Raw genomic sequence first — 23,025 nt, forward strand, 5'->3', positions numbered from 1 at the left:
GATCAGCACCTGAACGGCGTGGAGAACGTAGGCACGGGAGCCCACGGCAACGGAGGAAACGACGACGCCAGTGCAGCGGAGGACGGAAATGAACCAACACCCACGCTGAGGGAAGTTAAGGATGCTATTCACCAGCTCAAAACCAACAAAGCAGCTGGTAAGGATGGTATCGTAGCTGAACTCATCAAGATGGAGAATCATCAAGAGCTATGGAGAATCATGGACGAAAACGGCTTTCCTGGGAAGCTGACTAGACTTATTAAAGCAACGATGGATGGTGTGCAAAACTGCGTAAGGATTTCGGGTGAACTATCCAGTTCATTCGAATCTCGCCGGGGACTGGGACAAGGTGATGGACTCTCATGCCTACTCTTCAACATCGCTCTGGAAGGTGTGATGCGACGAGCCGGGCTCAACAGCCGGGGTACGATTTTCACAAAATCCGGACAATTTGTGTGCTTTGCGGACGCATGGACATTATTGCCAGAACATTTGGAACGGTGGCAGAGCTGTACACCTGACTGAAACGCGAAGCAGCAAAGGTCGGACTGGTGGGTATTGCATCTTTTGCACCGTATTTGACCCCTTGCAAAAATTTTTTGTCCCACCACAATATGTTCCCACCAGTTTTAGCATACATTGGTTCGTTTCGCTGCTAGAATTTTTCAGCGTCGGTTACACTTTTTGGGTGGTGCATGGAATAATCGGTTTGTTTACTTGCTACTTCCTTTTATGTTTGACGTGTGCACAATTTTTTTAAACGTTTGAACATTTGCACGGTAATCTAAAGAGCAAAGCAAGATGCAATAATGCCTCAAAAACAAAGTACATGCTGGTAGGCGGAACCGAACACGACCGGATCCGTCTGGGTAGTAATGTTACGATAGACGGAGATACTTTCGAGCTGATGGAGGAATTCGTCTACCTCGGATCCTTACTGACGGCAGACAACAAGCCGTGAAATTCTCAGGCGCATCATCAGCGGAAGTCGGGCCTACTACGGGCTCCAGAAGAAACTGCGGTCGAAAAAGATTCACCCACGCACCAAATGCACCATGTACAAAACGCTAATAAGACCGGTGGTCCTCTATGGGCACGAGACATGGACCATGCTCGAGGAGGACCTGCAAGCACTCGGAGTTTTTGAGCGACGATCTTCGGCGGTGTGTGGCGGAGAAGGATGAACCACGAGCTCGCTGCACTTTACGGCGAACCCAGCATCCAGAAGGTGGCAAAAGCCGGAAGGATACGGTGGGCAGGACATGTTGCAAGAATGCCGACACCGCTCAAACGTCAAATTTCGTGTGAGCTCAAGTAGGCCAGTATACATTTGTGCAATGGACCATAAATACCATGATGCTGCGCATCCTATAGCGATAGCGATCTATTTTGAAGGAAACTTGGCTAGATATTCTCGGCATACCTACTTTGTTTTGTCAACAGCATTCAATTAGCGTTGCAATTCTGAGTTCTCGTTCAAAAGGAATGAAAAAACAGTTTTCGAAAAATCTCAATTTCTATTGTTTTTCCCTTATAAACCTTCGTTGGGTAAAAACTAGCAGAACAAAACAAGGATGTTCTAAATCTGAGCTTCCATTCGGGAGTTATGCGCGAGAAACCTTTTACGATGACAATGATGACTAGTTTTAAGTACTTTAAAGCAACAATACAAGAAAAGTTTCAAACGCATCGGTTTCTTAAGGGTTCAATCTTTAAATTGATAACAAGCACAAAGTAATTAGATTGTAAAATCACACATGTTGCTGATTTTATTCGAAAGATGTGTCCAATAGTATTAATAATGTGCCCTAAACCCAGGTTGAATGTACTACATAGTTGAAGTTGCATTGCTGCAAGCTATGCCGTTTCAAGTAAAAATAGTATAACCCTCCTATGATGTTAGGATTGACACATCACGCTGACGTAGTGCATACTCAGCGTTCCTGTCTGTATCATATTGACCCCAACATCTTACTAGGGTTAAACCACATGACTCTAGTTCTCTCAGTTTCTTTTCTACTACTCAATCAAACAACGTAAATCACCGTATCCCGATCGACTAAGTATCTACAGATACCATCAATCAATTTGTTCCCTCGTACAATAACCCGCCGCCTTTCCCTGAAAACCCTCTGGTTAAGAAGAACAAGGAAAAGTGTCGGTCGGATCGTCTCGAAAAATCGCAACAAGCCTCAATGGCCCATAACCAAAGTTTTATGTCAAGAAGATAGATCACGAAGCAAACACATAAAAGGAACCATTGCCACGTAATAACAGTATCTCAGCGCCAGCAGCGTTGCCGCTGGCTAGTGGATTGTTGTCAGACGTCACCACACCACATGTTGGGTTGCTCTCGTTTGCATCGTCCTGAAACGGAACGAATAGATAGTAAGAATCGCACGCCAGAATAATCCCCTCTGGCAACCAAGCTATCACTGTTGGTGGAAGGTGGGACTGGGTTGGGAGAAGGTGCTACATACCACCGTAGCTACGGCGGCGTTCTACCTTGCACCTGGTCTCGGTGTGTGGTGGGTTTGATACTGCGGGAACAACATACCTACATACATATGCATAACATCACACGGATACCCGATGGCAGTGGTCGATGATGGTCGGTAAATTCCATGGAACCGCATGATCGTTTGTTCGGTCTTGTTATTGAGTAAACAACACTGCTGCGGTGTGGTGTTGGAATAAACATTAGGTGATTTCTTGCTGTAAGCTATGGCAGTGCCCGAAGTGCACGTATGGTGGATTATTGTACGATTACATTTTAAGCAGATGGTGGATAAGAAACACACGGTACATAATGTTTCACGTGAAGCATATAACGCCTGTTCCTTCTGACACAAGGCGGTGCGAATTGTGGTAAGCTTATTTGCTAGGTTATTAACTACTAGTGCAATTTGTTCCCCGTGTTAAATGGTAGATGAAACACATAAAAGTACGATGGCAATTGGGTGTATAATGTTTAGTTTTTTTGTTCAATTAACGGTAGTCCCTATTTCTAACTTCATTTCTTCATTTCATTTTTGATCATTTTTAGGGACATCTCAATTTGGACAGAACCTGCTTCTCAGTTTAGCACTTTTGATGCCCCTAAATCCCTGGGGTCTCCAGTTAACCCAGCGGTTAAGGCTATGGACCGCCAATCCGGAGACGGCGGGTTCGATTCCTGATCCAGTCGAGAAAATTTTCTCGACTCCCTGGGCATAGCGTATCATTGTACTTGCCTTACAATATACAAATTCATGCAATGACAGGCAAAGAAAGCCCTTCAATTAATAACAGTGGAAGTGCTCAAAGAACACTAAGTTGAAGAGAGGCAGGCTAAGTTCCAGTGGGAACGTCGAGCCATAAAGAAGAAAGAAGAAGAAGAATGCCCCTGAATCCCTGTGGATACCCCGGCAATTCTCCATTAACCCTAGTACGAGGTTGGGGTTAATATGGAGCCTTATAGCTTAACATTTTACGAGGGTTAAAGTAAAATTTGCATTTGTGTATCACATTTGTGTGGCGCGAAAAGTGAGTAGGACAGAAAGGACATGTCCTACCCATAAACATTGTTGGGTAGGACAGTCCATGTATTGTTCAACCCTTGATTTAAGAGAAACACAAAGAAAAATATCCATGAGCGTCCTCCAAGAACTCATCTAAGAATTCCTCTAGCAATTCCTCCAAGAATTCCTTCAGGAACTATCCCAGGAATTCCTCCGGGAATTCCCCAACTTTTTTTTTATTCAGCAATACTTCCAGGAATTCCCTTATGAATGTCTCCAAAGATTCTACCAGAAATTCATCCATGAATTCCTCCACGGATGCCTCCTGGAATTCATCATGGAATTTCTCCACCAGGAATTCATCCAGGAATTTCTCCTGCTGCAATTCCTCTACGGATTCTTCCAGAAATACCTCCAAAGATTCCTCCAGTAATTCATAATGGAATTTCTCCATCAGGAATGCCTCTAGGATTCTTCTAGGCATTCTTCTAGAAACTCCTCCAGGAATTCCTGTTCTAATTTCTTCAAAAAATTCCTCCGGAATCTCTTCAAAAATTTATTCAGGGTTTTCTCCAGGAATTTCCAAAATCCTTCCTTCCAGGAACTCACCGAAGAATTTTTCCAGGAATGTCTCCAGGAATACGTCCAGATTTATATGAACTATTTCAAAGATTTCTAGAGGAATTTCTCCAACGATTTGTACTGGAATTTTTGGGAATAATTTTACATGGATACATACAGGAGACTGAAAGTTGGATGCATCCAAGAATTCTTTCACAATTTTCTTCAAGAAATCCTTCAAAAGTTCATCCAAGGTTTCGTTCGGGTTCAGGAATCCAGCCATGAATTCCTTAAAGAATAACCCCCCAAGTAACAACATTAATTTTATAATGCTTTTGAAGTATTCTTCAACACCTGTTCTTTAAATCTTGTATGCCAAATTGTAAACAAACCGCTGTGGACTTTGTGAACTTCGTCCGATTGATTTAAACATTAGCCCGGTATCGTTGCCAACCAGGGACACCTTTCCCGAGAACCGGCCTTGATGCGAAGCAGCGCCTCACTCCTTCGGTCAGCATTTCCGACAGGTAAGTAGTTTGAATGAGTGTAATCAGTTTTGTACCTTTTGATTCCGCCCTCTTTTGCTTATCCTTTGACAGATACGTAGTGATAGTACGCACTTGAAATCTTCCTCAGTGTCAGTTATCCAGTAAGTGTAGTTGATGATTTTTATAGATTGATGAATTGACGTCCTGGATGACCAAACCATCCTCATTTAGGATGCTGCAGCCGGAGGAATTTGGCACTGCACCACGTCGATTGGTTTTCCGGATAGGAGTTCTTGATTGGCAGCGATAATGGCACGACAAGATTCAAAACTGGAAGATTGAGATTTTTTTTCTCGATTTTTCGTGTACCGAACTATTGTTGCACGGGTAAAAATCCGGTACCCTAAACTGGTAAAATGCGTCATGATTGGGCGATAAATGTATGTTTTTATGCTATAAATATACACCATGAAAAATCAGCATGATATCATGACGAGTTTTGCCGTGACATAGCTTCGACGCTACATTTCTTTTGTTTAGTACAAATAATTATAAATTTGCGGCATGAAATCATGCCGCATGTACACTGAATCATGACGAAAATTTATGGAATCATAAGCCTTATTCATGGAACTCCTACATATCGTTTATGGTTTTGGTTCCATCGGTAAAAATTGCCAATAATTATAAATTTTCATAAGTAATAAAGAAAAATATTTTTTATGGGAGGTTTCTGCATGCAAACCATACGCCCTTCCTTTTTTCCTGCTGTTCTTTTTGCTGAAAAAGTAATAAGGGTAGAGTTGTACACTTTATGTTTATTTAAAGGATACTTTGTCTTACCACGAAACACAGCCAATCAGAATGGGTGTGAGCTTGCTACCGTACACGACGCAAACAAGATCGGTCTTCTTTGCGACCGACCGACAGACTTGGTGTGAACGCCACGACACATAGTCCACTGACAGTGCGTGGACCGTGTGGTGACGACGTTGATATGTGGTATTTAATACAAAGCTCGCACCCGTTCGTTTTGTTGCATTGCTTCATGCCGCAGTTTTATGATTTTATGGCTCAGCGGCATGGTTCTATGACTTGTAGTCATGTTATCATGAAGCGGCATATTTAATGATTTTATAAATTTTTCGTCACGTTTTGGGTTCCGGATCTTTACCCGTGTATGTGAGAACAATTGATCTTGCTCGTGAATGCTTAATTGAAGATAACTACGAGAGCCTTAAAATTGACAATAAGTTCAACTGTTCTTGTAGTACTTACGTTTTTTTTTAATTTAGTTTTTTTTTTGTGTATTTTAACTTAGATGCTAATTCTACACTCATTGTACTTACGGTTTTATGAACTGAACCCCGAGTTGATTCTTGATGAAGAATATTTGTTTTATTCTTTAACCACTTAACCTAATTTTACAGCTCTTTTGTCCACTAGGGCACTGCGTGAGCGATTCCAACTGGAAGCTGCGCTTACACTTTGTACAGCGGATGAAGAATAGTTGTGCTCAGCCGATAAGATCAAATAGAATATGTAATGCTTCGATAAAACTATCATAAAAACAAACAAACCCTAATATAACACTAGTTTACAGCATTTTTGAACTCGGTAAGCTGATGATCATTTTTGGTGTAGAATCGTGCCCTGAGTTCGAAAACGCCAAGGAAAAAAAATACAGTAGAGCAGAAATTTTTTCGACTTTCCATACAAGGTTGATGATTTGAAATCGATTTTTGTTCTATTTTTAAGCAACGTCGCTCACTTCACACATCTCATTCTCCGTAATCAATGCTCCGATTTAGCTGAATTTTTTACTGTAACTCGCCTACATATAATATGTCAAATAAACGTTAAGAAATAATTTTTAAAATGTTTTTTTTTTCTTATTAAAAAATACATTTCTTCATATATTTTTGGAAATTTTGCTAAATTTTAAGAAGATCGTCCCTAAAACTCGCCAATATCTTGAATTTCATCAATCTGACACAAAACCTGCATTAAGACGACCGAATGGTATTATATTCAGCTTTTAATTTATGGAAAAAAAAAATTAAATTTGGTTGAGCAAAACGCGAGATATTTGAATTTTAGTAAATTCCATATTTTAAAAAGTTGTAAAACTCGACATTCAGCTAAAACTCAAAAACTTTTCTACTTTAATTTTTTGGAAGCACGGTTTCGAAATCAGCGCTAAATTATGCATAAAAAATTTTGATCATTGACAGAAGTTCAGGACTTTCGTTTTATTTTGTAAACTAGTGTAATCAAGATAGTTACTTGGGCTCTGCAACTCCTGCAAAAGAATGACTTGATAAATTCATCTTGCGATTCTTTTCAGGAATACAGGGGATGTCCAAAATGTTTGGGATAGGCAATTTTTTTTCTCTCATAAAAAAGTTCAAAATGCTGTAACTTTTCATAGAGTGCATCAAAAATTCTCAAATTTTAACTGTTTGTTCACCTATTATATGTGCATGATTAGCACAAATTTGAGCTCGATTGGTTAATCTTTCGCTAAGTTAGAATCGTTCTGGTAAAACTCTATTTTTAAGACAACTAATTTTTGAACTGTGGTATCTCGGAAACCAGTGAATTGAATGAAATTTTTAACGTTTACCAACAATATATTGATACTTGATACGACGCTATAAAATGTAATATTTTCTCACGATGAATAAAGTTATACCGGTTTGACATTTTCACCCATATAGAGGAAAATAAGTCAAATTTACAATATCATAAAAAAATTACAAAATGTGTTATTCTTTCAATCCAAATAGGCTCTAATACATCTTATCAGAGATATCTTGAGAACAGTAGCAGAAAATCTTTGGATATCAACTCTAAAAATTAATGACATTGATGTAAAACATTTACATTTTTTTAAGAAAGATCCAAAAAGTTTCAATCCATGATAACTTTTTTCAACGTTCAAAAAGTACCTATGTTTTAATGACATAAGAATCATAAATGTATTGTTGATAAACGTTCAAAAGTTCATTCAATTCGGTTCACTGGTTTCCGAGATATGATAGTTCAAAAATAAGTTGTCTAAAAAATAGTGTCTTACGAGAACGATTCCAGCTTCGCGAAAGATTAACCAATCGAGCTCAAAATTGTACCAATGATGCATTGAATACATTGAATACATTTCAGCGATTCGTACAGGATTTCCTTCAGGTGAATTCAAGGATTTTTCCAAGGAATCCATTATTTGAGGGGTCTCCGCAAATGCCTTCATTAAATTCTATAAGAATTTCCCCAAGCATTTCCTGCAGGAATTCCTCCAGTGATAGTTTCAAGACTTTTACGAACTTTTTCTCCGAGGCTTTTTCTCCCAAGAATTCCTCCGAGAATACGCTTCGTTGAATCATTTCGTAATCTTGAGATCTTGAGACTCAGCCACTGGATGCCAGAACAGACGCTGTTTGAGCCGCACCTCCTTGGTGAACAGACGCTCGGGTCGTGCCTCCTCAATCTAGCTGAAGTAAGAAGGACAACAGTGCGTAGGCTGCAGTACCTGCCCAGCACACAACTCTTAGCTGGCGGTCTTTGTCATCGCTTGAAGTATGAACTTGTGAGGACCAGAGCTATGTTGGACGCTCTCCTTATCGATTCACAGTCTTGCAGCCCAAGAGGGATAGTTTAAGGGTTCAAGGTGTTGGATCTACAAGCATATTTAGTAAGTGGACGAAATTCCTAATAATGATCGTAATAATAATGAATTGTTCACAATTTATTTTCCAAGATTTTCCATAATTTCAATTCCAGCAACGGAATTGAGCAAATCCGAATAACCATTCCGTTGGTAATCGTCGGAGAGAATGTCAACCCATGTCAAAATCCTCCCATCATCATTAGCGTAATTTTGCCATCTGCTGATTGTGAGCTTATAAATATGTACATCTCCTGTCATCCATCATTCGCAGGCAGAGCCAGGCGTAAGAGTGTTAGCTACTGCAACTTGTTTTTTTTTTTTCTTTTTTTATGTGTATTTTAACATAACGCTAATACTACACTTAATAAAAAGCACAACTTGTTGACGAATACAGAAGAAACTTGTTACCCTGCGGGTCGGATGGACCTGCCCTAGCACGAGAGACTCTTAGGGTCGGCGTGAGCTCGTCAAGGGTTCAAGGAAACGCACTCTTCTTTCTTAAATTGATTTTATTTGACTTACGAGGTGTGTGAGTGTGGGAGGTGTGGCGTGTAACTCGTCTCGATGAGGCCGGCCGGCGGAAGTGCAGCACGTGGAGGGGTTCTTGATGATCTGGCGGGGTTTCGGGCTGTCCACGGGTCCAGGACGTCCTCGTAGGATTCCGGAGGTCTTCGGAGGGCTCCAAACGGTCGTCCAGGAGGCGCGTTGTCGGACGAGGCCAATGTTTGCGGTGTACCGGGGTCTTCCGGGGTTACACCAGGGTTCCGGACCGTTGCGGACTCTCGAACGGATCGACGTGCGGGGCACTGGGTAGACGGAGGCCCTAAAGCGGACCTTCTAGGCTGCTCTCAGTGGTTCACCACGGAATTTGGTGGCTCGTGGGAGACCTTTAGCAGGCCAACGCTAATGGGTCCTAGTAATGAGGTTAGGAAATCATTTTACGTTCGAGGGGCTACTGGGTGTTGTTGGAACACCGTAAAACGGGTCTCTTCCGGTTACCATACCTGATTCCAACTTCGGTAATCGCGCACTGTTAACTAAAAAATCTTAGTACTCAAAAACGTACCACTAACGGTCAACTTAAACTTCGGATTCGGTAATTTTCCGTGTCTGTCTACTGTGAGCTCTAGATCAGAATAGGCCTTAGCTCTAGCGCTATTCGACCCAGTAGCCTGCTCCCCCTTTTCCTTCCTTTTCCCTCATCAACCTTTATTTATTCTCTTTTTGACGTGGCATTCATCTGGCAACTCTCTTATTCCCTTTTTTCGAACCCTCCGTGCTTTTAGGTGTTAGGTGTGTTCAATGTGTTTTCGTGTTTTAACAATTTTTTGTCCCTAGCTCTATCAGAGTGATTATACAGTACTAACAATATTTAACAATTATTAACAAACAAATCACAATTGTACAAACAATTAACAAGAACAACTAACCAATAGTCATATACTTTATTATATTTTTAACTATCATTACTAACATTACTAACATCAAATCTAACAATATTCTAAAAAATACAAATAAACAAACGCAGATCATCGCAACGGTAACACCACCTTCTATCTCCCCCCAAAATTAATTGTATAATTTATTATCAATTAATTTTAATAAAGTTTACCTAACGAAATATCATACCAGGGTTGAGATGCACCTTTCATGCATTCGAATTTCTCAAAAACCGACATTGTTGCGTGTAATCACCAAATAGTTCATTCCTTTCATGCACGGAATGCTATTTGTACCGCCTCAAATTCCCGATTCTGATAATTGGCCTTCTCATCTTCCAAAATACTAAAACAGTGATGTTTCGCGAAAGATGAACCAAAACAAAAACCAGTCTTGCGAAATTACTTGATGCAAATCGATCGAATGGATGGATACTTTTTCCTGCATTCTGGCTATTTTAGATGGACTTTTGAGTTATTTGGATGGACGAGTATGATTTGATGTAACGGATGTCATTATTTTGAACCATAGTGCAGGTTAAACCGGTTAATAATCTACATTATCACGATGAAGAATTTTGGTCACTACAAGTCGTATTACATTGGTCGGTGGTATTCTTCACTCGCAAGCTACGATTCCTCAAAACAACATTCTATTGAAAATTGGAAGTTCTACTTTTGTTGGACAGAGATAGATTGACTACAGAAAAAACGTACCTACATTCATTTACATCAACTTCGCTCACTCTAACAAATTTTGCTCTTCACAAACAATACGATCATGATCTTCTACATTACTATCGAGGGACGCGGACACGTTAAGTACGGTCGGGTTGATAAGCTCTCGAAACTAGTGATTTCTGGTTCCCTAATTACCTAAAATAGGACTAAACAGTGGAGATTTCTGTGCTCATTATTCTACAATACCGGGCTTAATGTCGGCAGCTGAGAAAATGCCCAGATTTTTGCCGGTTGCGTCGGCAAGCTCGTATGAGCTAGCACCTCTCCTTGAGACAATGGTGCATGGCACATACGCTGGACCAAGTTTGGCATTATAATTGTCTACAGCAGACGATTGGGCAAAATTTCTTTTATAAACCTGTTGACCAATTTGGTACACAGGAGCGGGTTTATTGAAACGAAGGTTATACGCTCTAGCACTTCGTTCGTGGGCCTTCTCTAAATTTTTGCGCACTAGATCATAAACAGAACTATCGACTTTTAACCGTTGTTCATTTCGTTCTTTTTCAGAAATGTCGGTCGTATCTGGATCTCTTCGATGATCGTCGCCAGTGGTGATAATTTCATGGCCGAATAGGACGCGATATGGAGTGAAACTTGTGGAAGAGTGCATAGTGTTGTTGATCGTATGTTCGATCGAAGAAATCTTGGTGTCCCATTGACGCTGATCGGTTTTCACATAAGTGCGTATACACGCATTTATGCTCCGATTCAATCGCTCAACAGGATTCGCCTGTGAGTGATGACGCGAATTAGCCCAATGTTTCACCCCATATTTTGTCAAAAAGTTCTTGAAATCATGACTCAAGAAACTTGTGGCATTATCTGTGATAATGATCTCGGGAACTGAGTAGCGCCTGAACCACTGTTCCTCGAGGATCTTAACAATAAGCTCCGTTGAAATTTTCTTGACAGGGACTAGCACTGTCCATTTAGAAAACAGATCGAGCAGAACGAATAAGTGCATATTACCGGATTTTGATCGCGGTAACGATTGAATGAAGTCTACCGCCAATATTTGAAACGGTTTTGATGCTAGCCGCGGATTCCCCATAGCTGGGTGCTGGGATACCGAACTGGGCTTGCATTCTTTGCACACCTGGCATCTACCTACATACTTTTTTGCACACTCTGCCATTTTGGGCCAGAAGTATCGCGACCGCAGTTTATCGAGCAGCTTGTCGTAGCCGATATGCAACGACTCATCGTGCTCCTGCTGGAGAATACGCTCTCGATCGCTCTCAGGAATACACAGCTTCCATTCATGCCGATAATCGAGAACTTCGGTTTTATTCGGAACTAATTTAAGCAATTGCTGGTTCTCGATTTTGTAGTCTAAAAAAGCTTCTGGTGAACTTTCCACCTTTTTAAATAGATCGGCATACCACGCATTCTGATCGGTGAGAACCTCGGCTAATTCTATGGAACGGGACAGGGCATCGGGAATGACATTGTCCTTCCCCCGCCTATGTCGTATTTCCATGTCGTATCCTTGTAATTCGATGCTCCATCTGCTCAATCTGGAGGATGTGCGCCATTTACCCTTCATGATATGAGTCAGAGCTGAGGCATCTGTGACCACAGTAAAATGTGATCCTTCTATGTATGGCCGGAATTTTTCAATGGCACAGAGGACTGCCAACCCTTCTTTTTCAGAAGCTGCGTAGGCTTTTTGGGCAGGTGAGAGCTTCTGAGAAAAATAAGCAATTATTTTCTCGCCCTCATCGTGCTGTTGGGTCAGTATTGCTGCGATAGCGCTATCGCTTGCTTGCATCTGACTGAATTTGAAAGGGAAGGTCGAAATTGGGGTTTGCCAGTACGGGTGAAGCAATCAAACTTTCTTTGAGATTCAAGAAAGCCTGTTCTGCTTTCGGGTTCCAAATTAGGGTTTTGGGCTTTTTCTTCAGGAGATCCGTGAGAGGCACTGAGAGCTCACTGAATCCTGGGATGAATCGCCTATAATAATTGGCCATCCCCAGAAATCGGCGCAGTGATTTGAGAGACGCCGGTCTCTCGTAATTAACGATCGCTTCGATACGATCGGGGTTGGGTTTCAGGCCTTCGGGAGAGAGTATATACCCAAGATAGGGCAATTCTCTCAAACAAAATCGAGATTTGTCGAGGTTGATGGACAGATTAGCTGTCTTCAACCGACGAGCGACTTCAGTTAGGGTTTGAATGTGGGCTTCAAATGTGTCGTTTACCACGACAATGTCGTCGAGGTACACGAACACATTTGGTTCCAGTTCACCATGGCCCAGGACGTCATCCATCAGTCTAGCCAATGTGGCTGGACTATTGACTAGTCCAAATGGAAGCCTGGTGAACTGGAACAATCCTCTCCCTAACACCGAAAAGGCAGTATATTTGCGGGAGTTTTGGTGCAGCGGTATTTGTAAAAAGGCCTTCGTCAAATCAATAGTGGTTAAATACTTGCTGGCACCCAATCGGCTCAATATTCTGTCTTGGTGTGGGAGTGGATAAGCGTCGCGTTTGGTTCTTTCATTGAGCCTTCTCGCATCTAGACACAACCGTACGTCCCCAGTCGGTTTAATGACTGGGACGGTGCTCTGAGACCACTCACTTTTGCTGGGCTCTATGACTTGTTGTTTTAGCATGTTGTCGAGTTCTAAATTGATGCGTTTTTGCATCTCAGGGGATGTCGGATATGGATTTATCCTGATAGGGGGTGCATTTTTAAACTCATCCTTGAGCTCTATTTTATGAGTCGCGAGAGGAGTGACATCTAATATTTGCCCCTCTATTGCAATTTTAAATTGGAGCTTGACCTCCTCTAACTGGGCTTTTTGCGTCTCGCTTAGATCTCCCTCCTTTTCCCCTTTCTCATTCCACTCCAACTCCTCCACTTTCAAGTTTTCAACCAACTTTTTTTCCCTTCTTCGAGACTCTCGACTTAAGACAACGGGTTGTATTTTAAAAGCTCTCCAGAAATCATTAAATCCTAAAATCAATCTACGTTTGAGTTTGGGCGCCACGAGAGTCTTAATAATGCGATTTTCATCGTTGAAAGTGATGGGCAAATACACAAAACCTTCAACCTCAATTGTGGAGCCTGATGCAGTCTGTACCTGTACATCAGAAGGAAAAAAATTCAATTTTAGCAAATTGATAAGCTTTTTGCACCCTGATTCTAAGGCTGAGCGGTGAGCTCCACTGTCTAAAAGACCGATAATTTCCCTTCCAACCACACTCACTTTTACAAACGGCCGAGTGTCTCCATCGACCCGAACGAAAAGCTCTTCCACGCTGGAGACGGGAGAGTAATCGTTCTCAGAGACGGGTTCAAATCCATTGACTGTAAGCTCCTCAGTGACACGATCATATTGTGGAGGGTTTTGGCGACCAACTTCAGCTTGCCTCCTCAAGCTGAATCCGCCTCGTTTTTTTGGCACACTGGACAAGCGGGAGTAATTACATCCGCAAACCCACAAATTCTACAAAATTTGCCCTTTGGTTTGGGGCAATCTGCATAATGATGCCCACTCAATCTGCAGTTATAGCACACCCCGAGAGGCGGCCGTCGATAATTTTCAGCCATCGCTATCAGAGTCCCTTTCGACGAACCCTCCATCGGGTCCGCAGGCTTTTCTCCCTTCTTCTCTACATTCTTCGTCTCCGATAATGGTTTGGTTTTCTCTGTGGGTTCATTTCTAGGCTTGCTGCGAGTGAAGATACGTGTCGCAGTGCTCGAATTTTGAGGGAAAGCTTTGGACTTAGACGGATCCGATGCAGAAACTTCATTGACCTGAGCATTTCTACCCCGGGTCATATTGTCGTGAGATTTATGGAAAATCGACCAAAAATTCTCATCAATAATGCGTCCGTACTTTTTCAGCTTGGATAACGATCTAACTCCTGCACCGGTCATGGCGTTTTTATAATCGAAGCGGAGATTACGCCAGATGATGTCGAACTTCCTACGATCTGAGATTGGCCGGGTCATCGAGTGGAAAATTTTCATCATATCATGAAGATAATCAGTAAATTTCTCACCCCTGGCCTGACGTCTTTCTGTGGCTTGTACCTCAAGCTGGAAATCCAAATCGGGAGGCAAAAATTCCCGTTTTAGTTCCCTTTTTAGCTCATGCCAGTTCCGAAAATCTTTATTTTCAACTCCCTCAATGAACCAGTCTTTCGCGCGACCTGAGAAGAGATGAATGGCACTCCTAAATAACTCTTTCTCTGAGATGTCCTCGGAAATACATCTCATTTTAATCTCCTTCAAAAATTCGGACAACTTTCGACCCTGATCCTTCCCATCGTACTTCAATCTCCACTCAGCAACAGGCATTCTCTTCAGCTCTCTGTTTCTCCTACTTTCCCTCCTTCCTCTTCCCTTTCTCCTGTGTTCTGAATCGGTATCCGTACCTGAACCTGAACTACTTCGCGAACTAGAAAACTCGGAGCTTTCTGTTACGGACGTTGTGCTAGAAGTCGACGAGTAGCTCGGTTTACGATGTCGCTTCTTCTTTCCTCGTTTCGACGAGCTATTTCCCTTCTTGATTGATTTCCGCTCTTTCCTATGTTTCGACTTCTCTCTACTCTCATCGGAACTGTCCTGTCCGCAATCATCTGAATCGTGTTTGAAACTAATCATTTTCTCCCCCTGCTTTCTATCCTCTAACTGAACTTTTGGTTTCTCCTGCTCTATACTTTTCGTTGGGCTTTTCTCATCAGAACCATCTGGCTCTTTTTTGAGACGATCATTCAAACTGATCAGCACTTTTTCTAATCTCTTTTTCCGTTCCATGCTATCTTTTGCTTCCTTCATTTTTCTTTCCTCTTCTACGATTTGTTTTTCTCTCATCTGCCTTTGTTGCTCGGTGGTTTGTCGCACAAACGTTTTGAAAATCGCGATGAGCTCCATCGGATTTTCTTTCTTTCCTTCCTCATACTCTGACAACACTTTCAAAATATCTTCTGCCCGCTTAAGGGAATCATTCATTTCCTTCTTCTTCAACTCTAATACCTGGCTCGTCGCTGCTGCCTGTTCTAACTCTTCCTCTATCTCTTTTCCTGACGCGGTTGTTTCGTTCAGAACTTCTATTTCACTTCTAACTTCTTCTAGCACATTATTCAAGTCTGTTTCTAGCCGTTCGGAATCTTCTGAATGGGCGCCAGCTTCATTCACTTCGGGGAAAAATCGCCCGAACAGTTCCGTCGCTTGACGTCCCACTTTAACTATTTCATTTCTGAACTTGTCTGCTCCCTTAGCTTTGGATAAAATGTAGTTTCGAACACGGTAGTGAACTAAACGCGTTTTTAACTTCTGACGTTGCCTAGCATCGGTTTTAGGATTCTCGAGTAAACCGCCAATGACCTTAAGTTTTGAACTTATAGTGACTAACTCTTCATCCAAATTTCGCCACGGTTGTGAAAAAGCAAACGACTTCGTTTCTTTCTCACTTTTCAATTTGTCCCTGAGTTTTCTTCTCTTGATACTTTCATGATCATCGAAGTGGAACAAAATGTTCCTAATCAATAACTCATATTCTACCTCATCGACCGAAAGATGGGAGACATCCATGGACGCGTACATTGTTTGCATGTCCATTGTTCTGCTGAATGGCGCTATTCAAGTAATGAATGCAGACTATTGGTTAGTTGTTCTTGTTAATTGTTTGTAAAATTGTGATTTGTTTGTTAATAATTGTTAAATATTGTTAGTACTGTATAATCACTCTGATAGAGCTAGGGACAAAAAATTGTTAAAACACGAAAACACATTGAACACACCTAACACCTAAAAGCACGGAGGGTTCGAAAAAAGGGAATAAGAGAGTTGCCAGATGAATGCCACGTCAAAAAGAGAATAAATAAAGGTTGATGAGGGAAAAGGAAGGAAAAGGGGGAGCAGGCTACTGGGTCGAATAGCGCTAGAGCTAAGGCCTATTCTGATCTAGAGCTCACAGTAGACAGACACGGAAAATTACCGAATCCGAAGTTTAAGTTGACCGTTAGTGGTACGTTTTTGAGTACTAAGATTTTTTAGTTAACAGTGCGCGATTACCGAAGTTGGAATCAGGTATGGTAACCGGAAGAGACCCGTTTTACGGTGTTCCAACAACACCCAGTAGCCCCTCGAACGTAAAATGATTTCCTAACCTCATTACTAGGACCCATTAGCGTTGGCCTGCTAAAGGTCTCCCACGAGCCACCAAATTCCGTGGTGAACCACTGAGAGCAGCCTAGAAGGTCCGCTTTAGGGCCTCCGTCTACCCAGTGCCCCGCACGTCGATCCGTTCGAGAGTCCGCAACGGTCCGGAACCCTGGTGTAACCCCGGAAGACCCCGGTACACCGCAAACATTGGCCTCGTCCGACAACGCGCCTCCCGGACGACCGTTTGGAGCCCTCCGAAGACCTCCGGAATCCTACGAGGACGTCCTGGACCCGTGGACAGCCCGAAACCCCGCCAGATCGTCAAGAACCCCTCCACGTGCTGCACTTCCGCCGGCCGGCCTCATCGAGACGAGTTACACGCCACACCTCCCACACTCACACACCTCGTAAGTCAAATAAAATCAATTTAAGAAAGAAGAGTGCGTTTCCTTGAACCCTTGACGAGCTCACGCCGACCCTAAGAGTCTCTCGTGCTAGGGCAGGTCCATCCGACCCGCAGGGTAACAATTGGCGCCCAACGTGGGGCCCGGCTAGCTCAGTCGGTAGAGCATGAGACTCTTAATCTCAGGGTCGTGGGTTCGAGCCCCACGTTGGGCGCCAATCTAACAATATTCTAAAAAATACAAATAAACAAACGCAGATCATCGCAACGGTAACAAACTAGGTGTTAGTCGATTTCCAAAACGGTTATGCTTGATGAGCATGAACAACCACGCGTCTCCATTTACTTCTCACAAACCCAAATAGTTATGTACTTGGTACATGGATGATGACAAAAGAACCAACGAACAAGTGAGAAAACTGGACAATTATCAATTTACATGGATGGATAAACTATAATATAAGCTAATCGGTGAACCACTAGTCTCCAAGAATGTTTCCGTGATTTATAAAGCAAGGCTGCTTACTACAAACTACAATCTGTCAATGACACCGTGTATACTATGGTAAAAATCTTTCTACTGGACATTGACCAAATGTATAATCTAGACCCTAGGATAAGCCTTTCCACAGATTTCAATAGGCAGCAAGGCGGAAAATAGAAACGAAAGCGGAAACGTGTCAATTAGTCTAACCAAGCAGAACATAGATGACGAACGAGAAAGAATGCAGTGGCCGTTCGTCGTCCTGGGTGCCCTACAGCGGTCTCATAAAACGGAAATGAGTGAGGAGTGACGACCGTACAACCAACCGTTGCCTTTTCGTCCCGCCTGGAATAGGCGGTAAACATTTTATGACATCCAAGCTACGGTACGGGGATACTCAGTGACATGACATGCTGACTAACCATTTCAGTGTAGTAGCTAACGAACCAACTGTGCAACTCCCTCTCGATTAGCAAGAAGGATTTACTGAATGAATCGCTTAGTGGAAACACTAAGGGTGGCAAATTGAGGTTGTGAATCCTGTCCGATGGAATGCAGCGGGAAAAATGAGCTGCCTGATGGAGAATGATCGCTTAGCATTATCATGTCATTTATTGAGCGGTAACACGTAATTTGTAGTAGTAGTATCTTAGTATGAGGTGTTCCTCCTGGAACCGACTGTATTTGATTATAATTTATGCATGATGGTCATGAAAATATTATGGTTGAAGCTAAGTTTAAGACTTGCCTTCTACAGCACACTTAAAAGATGAACTGGTTTTATGTACATAATAGGCACGAATCTACTCTATGCAGAAAGAAGGTAAAAATAAAATCCATAGCGAATAGTTCCTGGACCGACTGGGAATCGTACCCAAATATCCTCAGCAGCGTCTTGTTAAATACCGCGCTCTAGTCTAGTTGAAGTTTTAATTTTAAGAACTCCGTCTATTTTTGCGACGAACTCACAAAAGTCCCTTTTTATACAGGTTTTCCTAAAAGTTTTCCCTTGTAATAAAATATGTCCCTTTGGTTCTACCTTGTTTCCGTCGATCAAAGTTGGATGGATACAATGAATCAAAGTATCCTGAAGGCATCAGGTGAAAGAACCGTATTCTTTGTGTTTGCAATAAATTACTTTACCCGTCATAATATATGCATGGAGCAGACAGCCATGACGAGTATGATGGTACACCGATTTGTATTACATGACGACGCAACCAAGGTATTTACATATTCTAAGGTAGTCTTAGATGTCAAAACTGGCTGAGCGGCCATTATTTTTTCACCGTGAGAAATTCTGAAAACAAACATCCCCCCTCAGCAAATTCCTTTGAAATTTGGCTTCCTCTGCTTTTCTCCACAAACTAAACGTCCTGCTTAACCTTCCATTATATAAAAACCTTGGACGCAACGGGGCGTGGGAATGTGGGCACGTGCTGTGGGCGTTGAGTTGAATCTTCTTTTGAACCACTCCAGCAGGTTTGCGAGTTTGCAAGAACCGAACAATTTTGCAAAGGAAAAATGATTCACCATATCACGGAGCTTGCGCCAAATGGCATTATATGTATAATAAAAAAAAGTACGTTTAAAACTTCCATCAATGCTATGCTTGCGGTCTCATGTGTAATATTTAGACACATATTGTTTAGGTATATTTAAAGGTAAATTTGTAAGCGAAATTTTCTATCAAATGAAAGACGATTATAACTAAGCATCCATTCGATAAGAAGGTTGTGTATAAACCACTGTGTTAGGTAACTCTTATCAACTTCACATTCTTATCTCGTTATCAAAGTTAATTGACTTGTCCCAGGAGGAATCCCTAGAGGAATCTTGCGAGGAATTCCTGGACGATGTCCTGAAGGAATCCCGGGTGGAATCCCGGGAGGAGTTCGTAGTGGAACCTCGAAAAAAATTCCGGGAGGAATCTCGGAAGGAACTCTCGAAAGGAACTCCTGGAGGAATCTCGAAAAGAATCTCGGATAAATCTCAGAAGGAATCTTCAAAGCAAAATCTTGGAAATCTTGGAATCTTGGAAGGAATTTCTGGAGAAATCTCAAAAGGAATTCCCGGAGAAATCTCAGAGGGAATTCCTGGAGAAATCTCGGAAGGTGTTTCTGAAAAAAAAAATCTCAGAAGGAGAAATCTCGAAAGGAATTCCTGGAGCAATTTTGGAAGGGATTCTTGGTGGAGTCTCGGAAGGAATTCTTGGAGGAATCTCAGAAGGCATCCACGGAGGAATCCTCCTCTCCTTGGCGTAACGTCCTCACTGGGACAAAGCCTGCTTCTCAGCTTAGTGTTCTATGAGCACTTCCACAGTTAACTGAGAGCTTCCTCTGCCAATGACCATTTTGCATGTGTATATCGTGTGGCAGGCACGAAGATACTCTATGCCCAAGGAATTCAAGGAAATTTCCTTTACGAAAAGATCCTGGACCGACCGGGAATCGAACCCGTCACCCTCAGCATGGTCATGCTGAATACCCGTGCGTTTATCGCCTCGGCTATATGGGTCACGGAGGAATCTCGGAAGGAATTAACGGAGGAATCTCGGAAGAAATTTCTGGAAAAATCTCGGAAGGAATTCCTGGAGGAATCTCGGAAGAAATTCCTGGAAGAACCTTGAAAGGAACGTCAATTTCTTGATTTTGCTTTGGCTGACCAAGCCATGTGGGAAATTACACTGTTGAAAATGCTTTGACATCTATGTGCACAACAGAACATGTGCTCGATGAACAAATTGAGATTTGAATTATGAAAAGAAAACCACGTACTCCGGTGAGACTCGAACTCGCGACGGGCGCTTGTATTCCTTCCTGCTACGGAGTCATTCGACTATCACCGTCGCCAGCAGGCCTAGAACTGAACTCGATTCCACAGTCGCACATGGTTATCTTCTTTTCACAATCCAAACCTCCTTCGGATGGAATTAGATGAACATCTAACACATACACTGTTGTGCACATGTGTGTTTTCAACAGTGTAATTTCCCACATGGCTTGGTCAGCCAAAGCAAAATCAATAAATTGACATTTGTAAGATGCTACGGTCAATCTTACCGTAATCGGTCGGCCGAGGACCGACTCGTCGAGAGTCCGACTGCACACTAATTGCCATACCAATAAGTGATTGGGAGGCAGTGACCGAAGCTCTTGACAATTAAAAATAATTTCCTCTCCCGCTTTGACACACATGTGCACAACAGTGTAAGTGTTAGATGTTTATCTAATCCCATCCGAAGGAGGTTTGGATTGTGAAAAGAAGATAACCATGTGCGACTGTGGAATCGAGTTCAGTTCTAGGCCTGCTGGCGACGGAGATAGTCGAGTGACTCCGTAGCTTGAAGGAATAGAAGCGCCCGTCTAGCGAATTGGGAGTCGTGAGTTCGAGTCTCACCGGAGTACCTACGTGAATTTCTTTTCATAATTCAAATCTCAATTTGTTCATCGAGCACATGCTCTGTTGTGCACATGAATGTCAAAGCATTTTCAACAGTGTAATTCCCGAAAGGAATTCCTGACGGAATCCCGCGAGGAATTTCTGGAAGAAACCCTAGAAAAATTCCCGAAGGAATCTCGAGAGGAATTCCTGGAGAGATCTTGGGAGGAATTGCTGGAGGAATCTTGGGAACAATTCCTGGAGAAAACCCCAGAAGAAATTCCTGGAAGAATCCCGGGAGGAATTCCTGCAGGGATTCCGGATTTCTGAAGGAAATCCCAGAGGAGAGGAAACCTCGGGAGCAGACCCTGGAGGAAACCCGGCAGTAATTCCTGGAGGAATCCCGGGAGGAACTCCTGGGAGGAATACTAGGCGGATTTCCGCAAGGAATTCCTTGAAGTATCCCGGGAAGAATCACGGGAGTAATTCCTGGAAAAATCCCGGGAGGGGTTCCTAGTGGAACCTCGGAAGTAATTCCGAGAGGAATCTCGGAAGGAATTCCTGGAGGAATCTCAGAAGGAATTCCTGGAGGAATCTCAGAAGGAATTCCTTAAAGATTCTCGGAAAGAATTCCTAGAGAAATCTCAAAAAGTATTTCTTGAGGAATCTCGGAAGGTAATTTCTGGAAGGTATTTCTGGAAATCTCGAAAGGAATTCCTGGAGCAATTTTGGAAGGGATTCATGGTGGAATCTCGGAAGGAATTCCCAGAGGAATCTCGGAATGAACTCTCGGAGGAATCTCGGAAGGAATTCCCGGAGGAATCTCGGAAGGAATTCCCGGAGGAATTGTAACCGTAAAATTGGTTACAAATGTTTTTTTTTGTGTGAGAGAAATATATTTACAATCGATTTTCATCGCCTTATTATTGCGGTGGAAGAAGGGTGATGTTTAGAACCCTATTACTCCCCACACGCTACCAAAGTGGGTAGCCACAAGAAAAATCCCCAATAGTTGGCTTGGGAGGTGACATTTTGTCAACCGCGGAAAAGTCAACGGATGTTATGGGCAAGCAGGGCCGGATTTACAAATGTGGGGGCCCGGGGCCACAGTGTTTTGGGGGCCTTCTTTTTAGAAAATATTTTTTTTTCGGTGTAGAAAAATCCAGAAAATATGAAAAAAATCTTCCAAAAATTAGGGTTGTTATTGAAGAAATTATCTAGTTTAATAAGCGTAACTAGAAAAAAGGCATCCATTATAAATTAAGCATAACAGAGATCCAGATGTGAAAATCTAGTCTAAAGACTTACAATCGTCTTTTATCAAGTAAATATTGTCTATCCGGTTGGAATCAAGACCGACATTGAATCAAAACTTGCCTTTTTCTTGGTCCACAAGTGTCGCAACTGTATCGCATCTAGTGCGCTGTGTTGCTGACAACAATGGGAAGGATGCGCACTACTTTTCACATGATCAAAAAACGTCGCAAGTTGGGTCGCGTCGCGACTTGATTGTGCGAAGTCCGGTTTGGTGGCGGCCCGGCAATAACAATCAAATTTTATCAAGTAAATGACGCTTTATCCGAGAGTACGGATCCCGAGAGTATTGGATTCCACTGATCAAGTCGAAATTCATGAGAAAGTCCTTTAAGAAATTTAAAATAGATTTTATAGGAGACATTTTCGATAAATTTCAGACAAAATTTATAGCTTTATCTTTGGGGCCGTTATTGCAAAACCTTCAAATAGAGTTTCTTGCGGAATTATTTATGAAATCTATGGAGTTGCTGAACGATTACCAGGTTTCTTTTTTTGAGGAACTTAAGCATAAACATTCCAAACGCGACTTCGAGAGGAGTTTCTGGTGAACGCTCAGAATAACTGTTAAGAACTCCTTGTGAAACTTCAAGAGGCAAAAAAGCCATAGTGATATTTTTAGCGGAAATTCTACTAAAAGCTGCTGAAGAAATTTCATCGGAAATCCATAATGAGTTCCTGATGGAATTTCTGTTTTGCTTTGAATAGAATTATAAGTAAAATTTCATAATATTATTTGGCGGACGAATTTTTAGCCAATTTAAACAAAAAATGTTTGGAAAACTTTAAATATTCCAGTGTCTTTCAATAATTTCTTCACATATATCTACTGCAATTTTCATAAGGAACCTATGGATTTGTTAAGAGTTCGCCTTAAATTACACATTCAAGCCACGAAGAAAAATTCATCATGGATTTAATCATAT

The 23,025-nt window shown here is 42.1% G+C and overlaps 3 protein-coding genes and 1 non-coding gene across 12 annotated transcripts in view; 2 read left to right on the forward strand and 2 right to left on the reverse strand.

Annotated features, from left to right (window-relative positions):
* The window catches only part of LOC134286810 (uncharacterized), a 45,048-nt gene extending 34,075 nt beyond the window's left edge, over positions 1-10,973 (forward strand). Inside the window, exon 3 of the mRNA XM_062848486.1 lies at positions 10,907-10,973. Within this exon, the coding sequence (XP_062704470.1) occupies positions 10,907-10,973 (67 nt within the window). The remainder of the gene's footprint in view (positions 1-10,906) is intronic.
* Positions 1-23,025, reverse strand: part of LOC109402722 (inositol 1,4,5-trisphosphate receptor) — a 198,128-nt gene that overhangs the window by 87,163 nt on the left and 87,940 nt on the right. The gene's annotated exons all lie outside the window — the stretch shown is intronic.
* LOC134286811 (pre-mRNA-splicing factor SLU7-like) lies at positions 11,108-15,971 on the reverse strand. The gene is made up of 4 exons (XM_062848487.1): positions 15,824-15,971; positions 14,786-15,631; positions 11,515-11,815; positions 11,108-11,129 (listed from the first exon to the last, which is right to left on the reverse strand). Exons 1-4 carry the CDS (start codon positions 15,969-15,971, stop codon positions 11,108-11,110), a joined length of 1,317 nt encoding a protein of 438 aa, XP_062704471.1.
* Trnak-cuu (transfer RNA lysine (anticodon CUU)) lies at positions 17,063-17,135 on the forward strand. The gene has a single exon. It is a non-coding gene; the product is annotated as a tRNA-Lys (tRNA).

The sequence above is a fragment of the Aedes albopictus genome, chromosome 2 (genome assembly GCF_035046485.1).
Source record: "Aedes albopictus strain Foshan chromosome 2, AalbF5, whole genome shotgun sequence".
Taxonomy (NCBI): domain Eukaryota; kingdom Metazoa; phylum Arthropoda; class Insecta; order Diptera; family Culicidae; genus Aedes; species Aedes albopictus.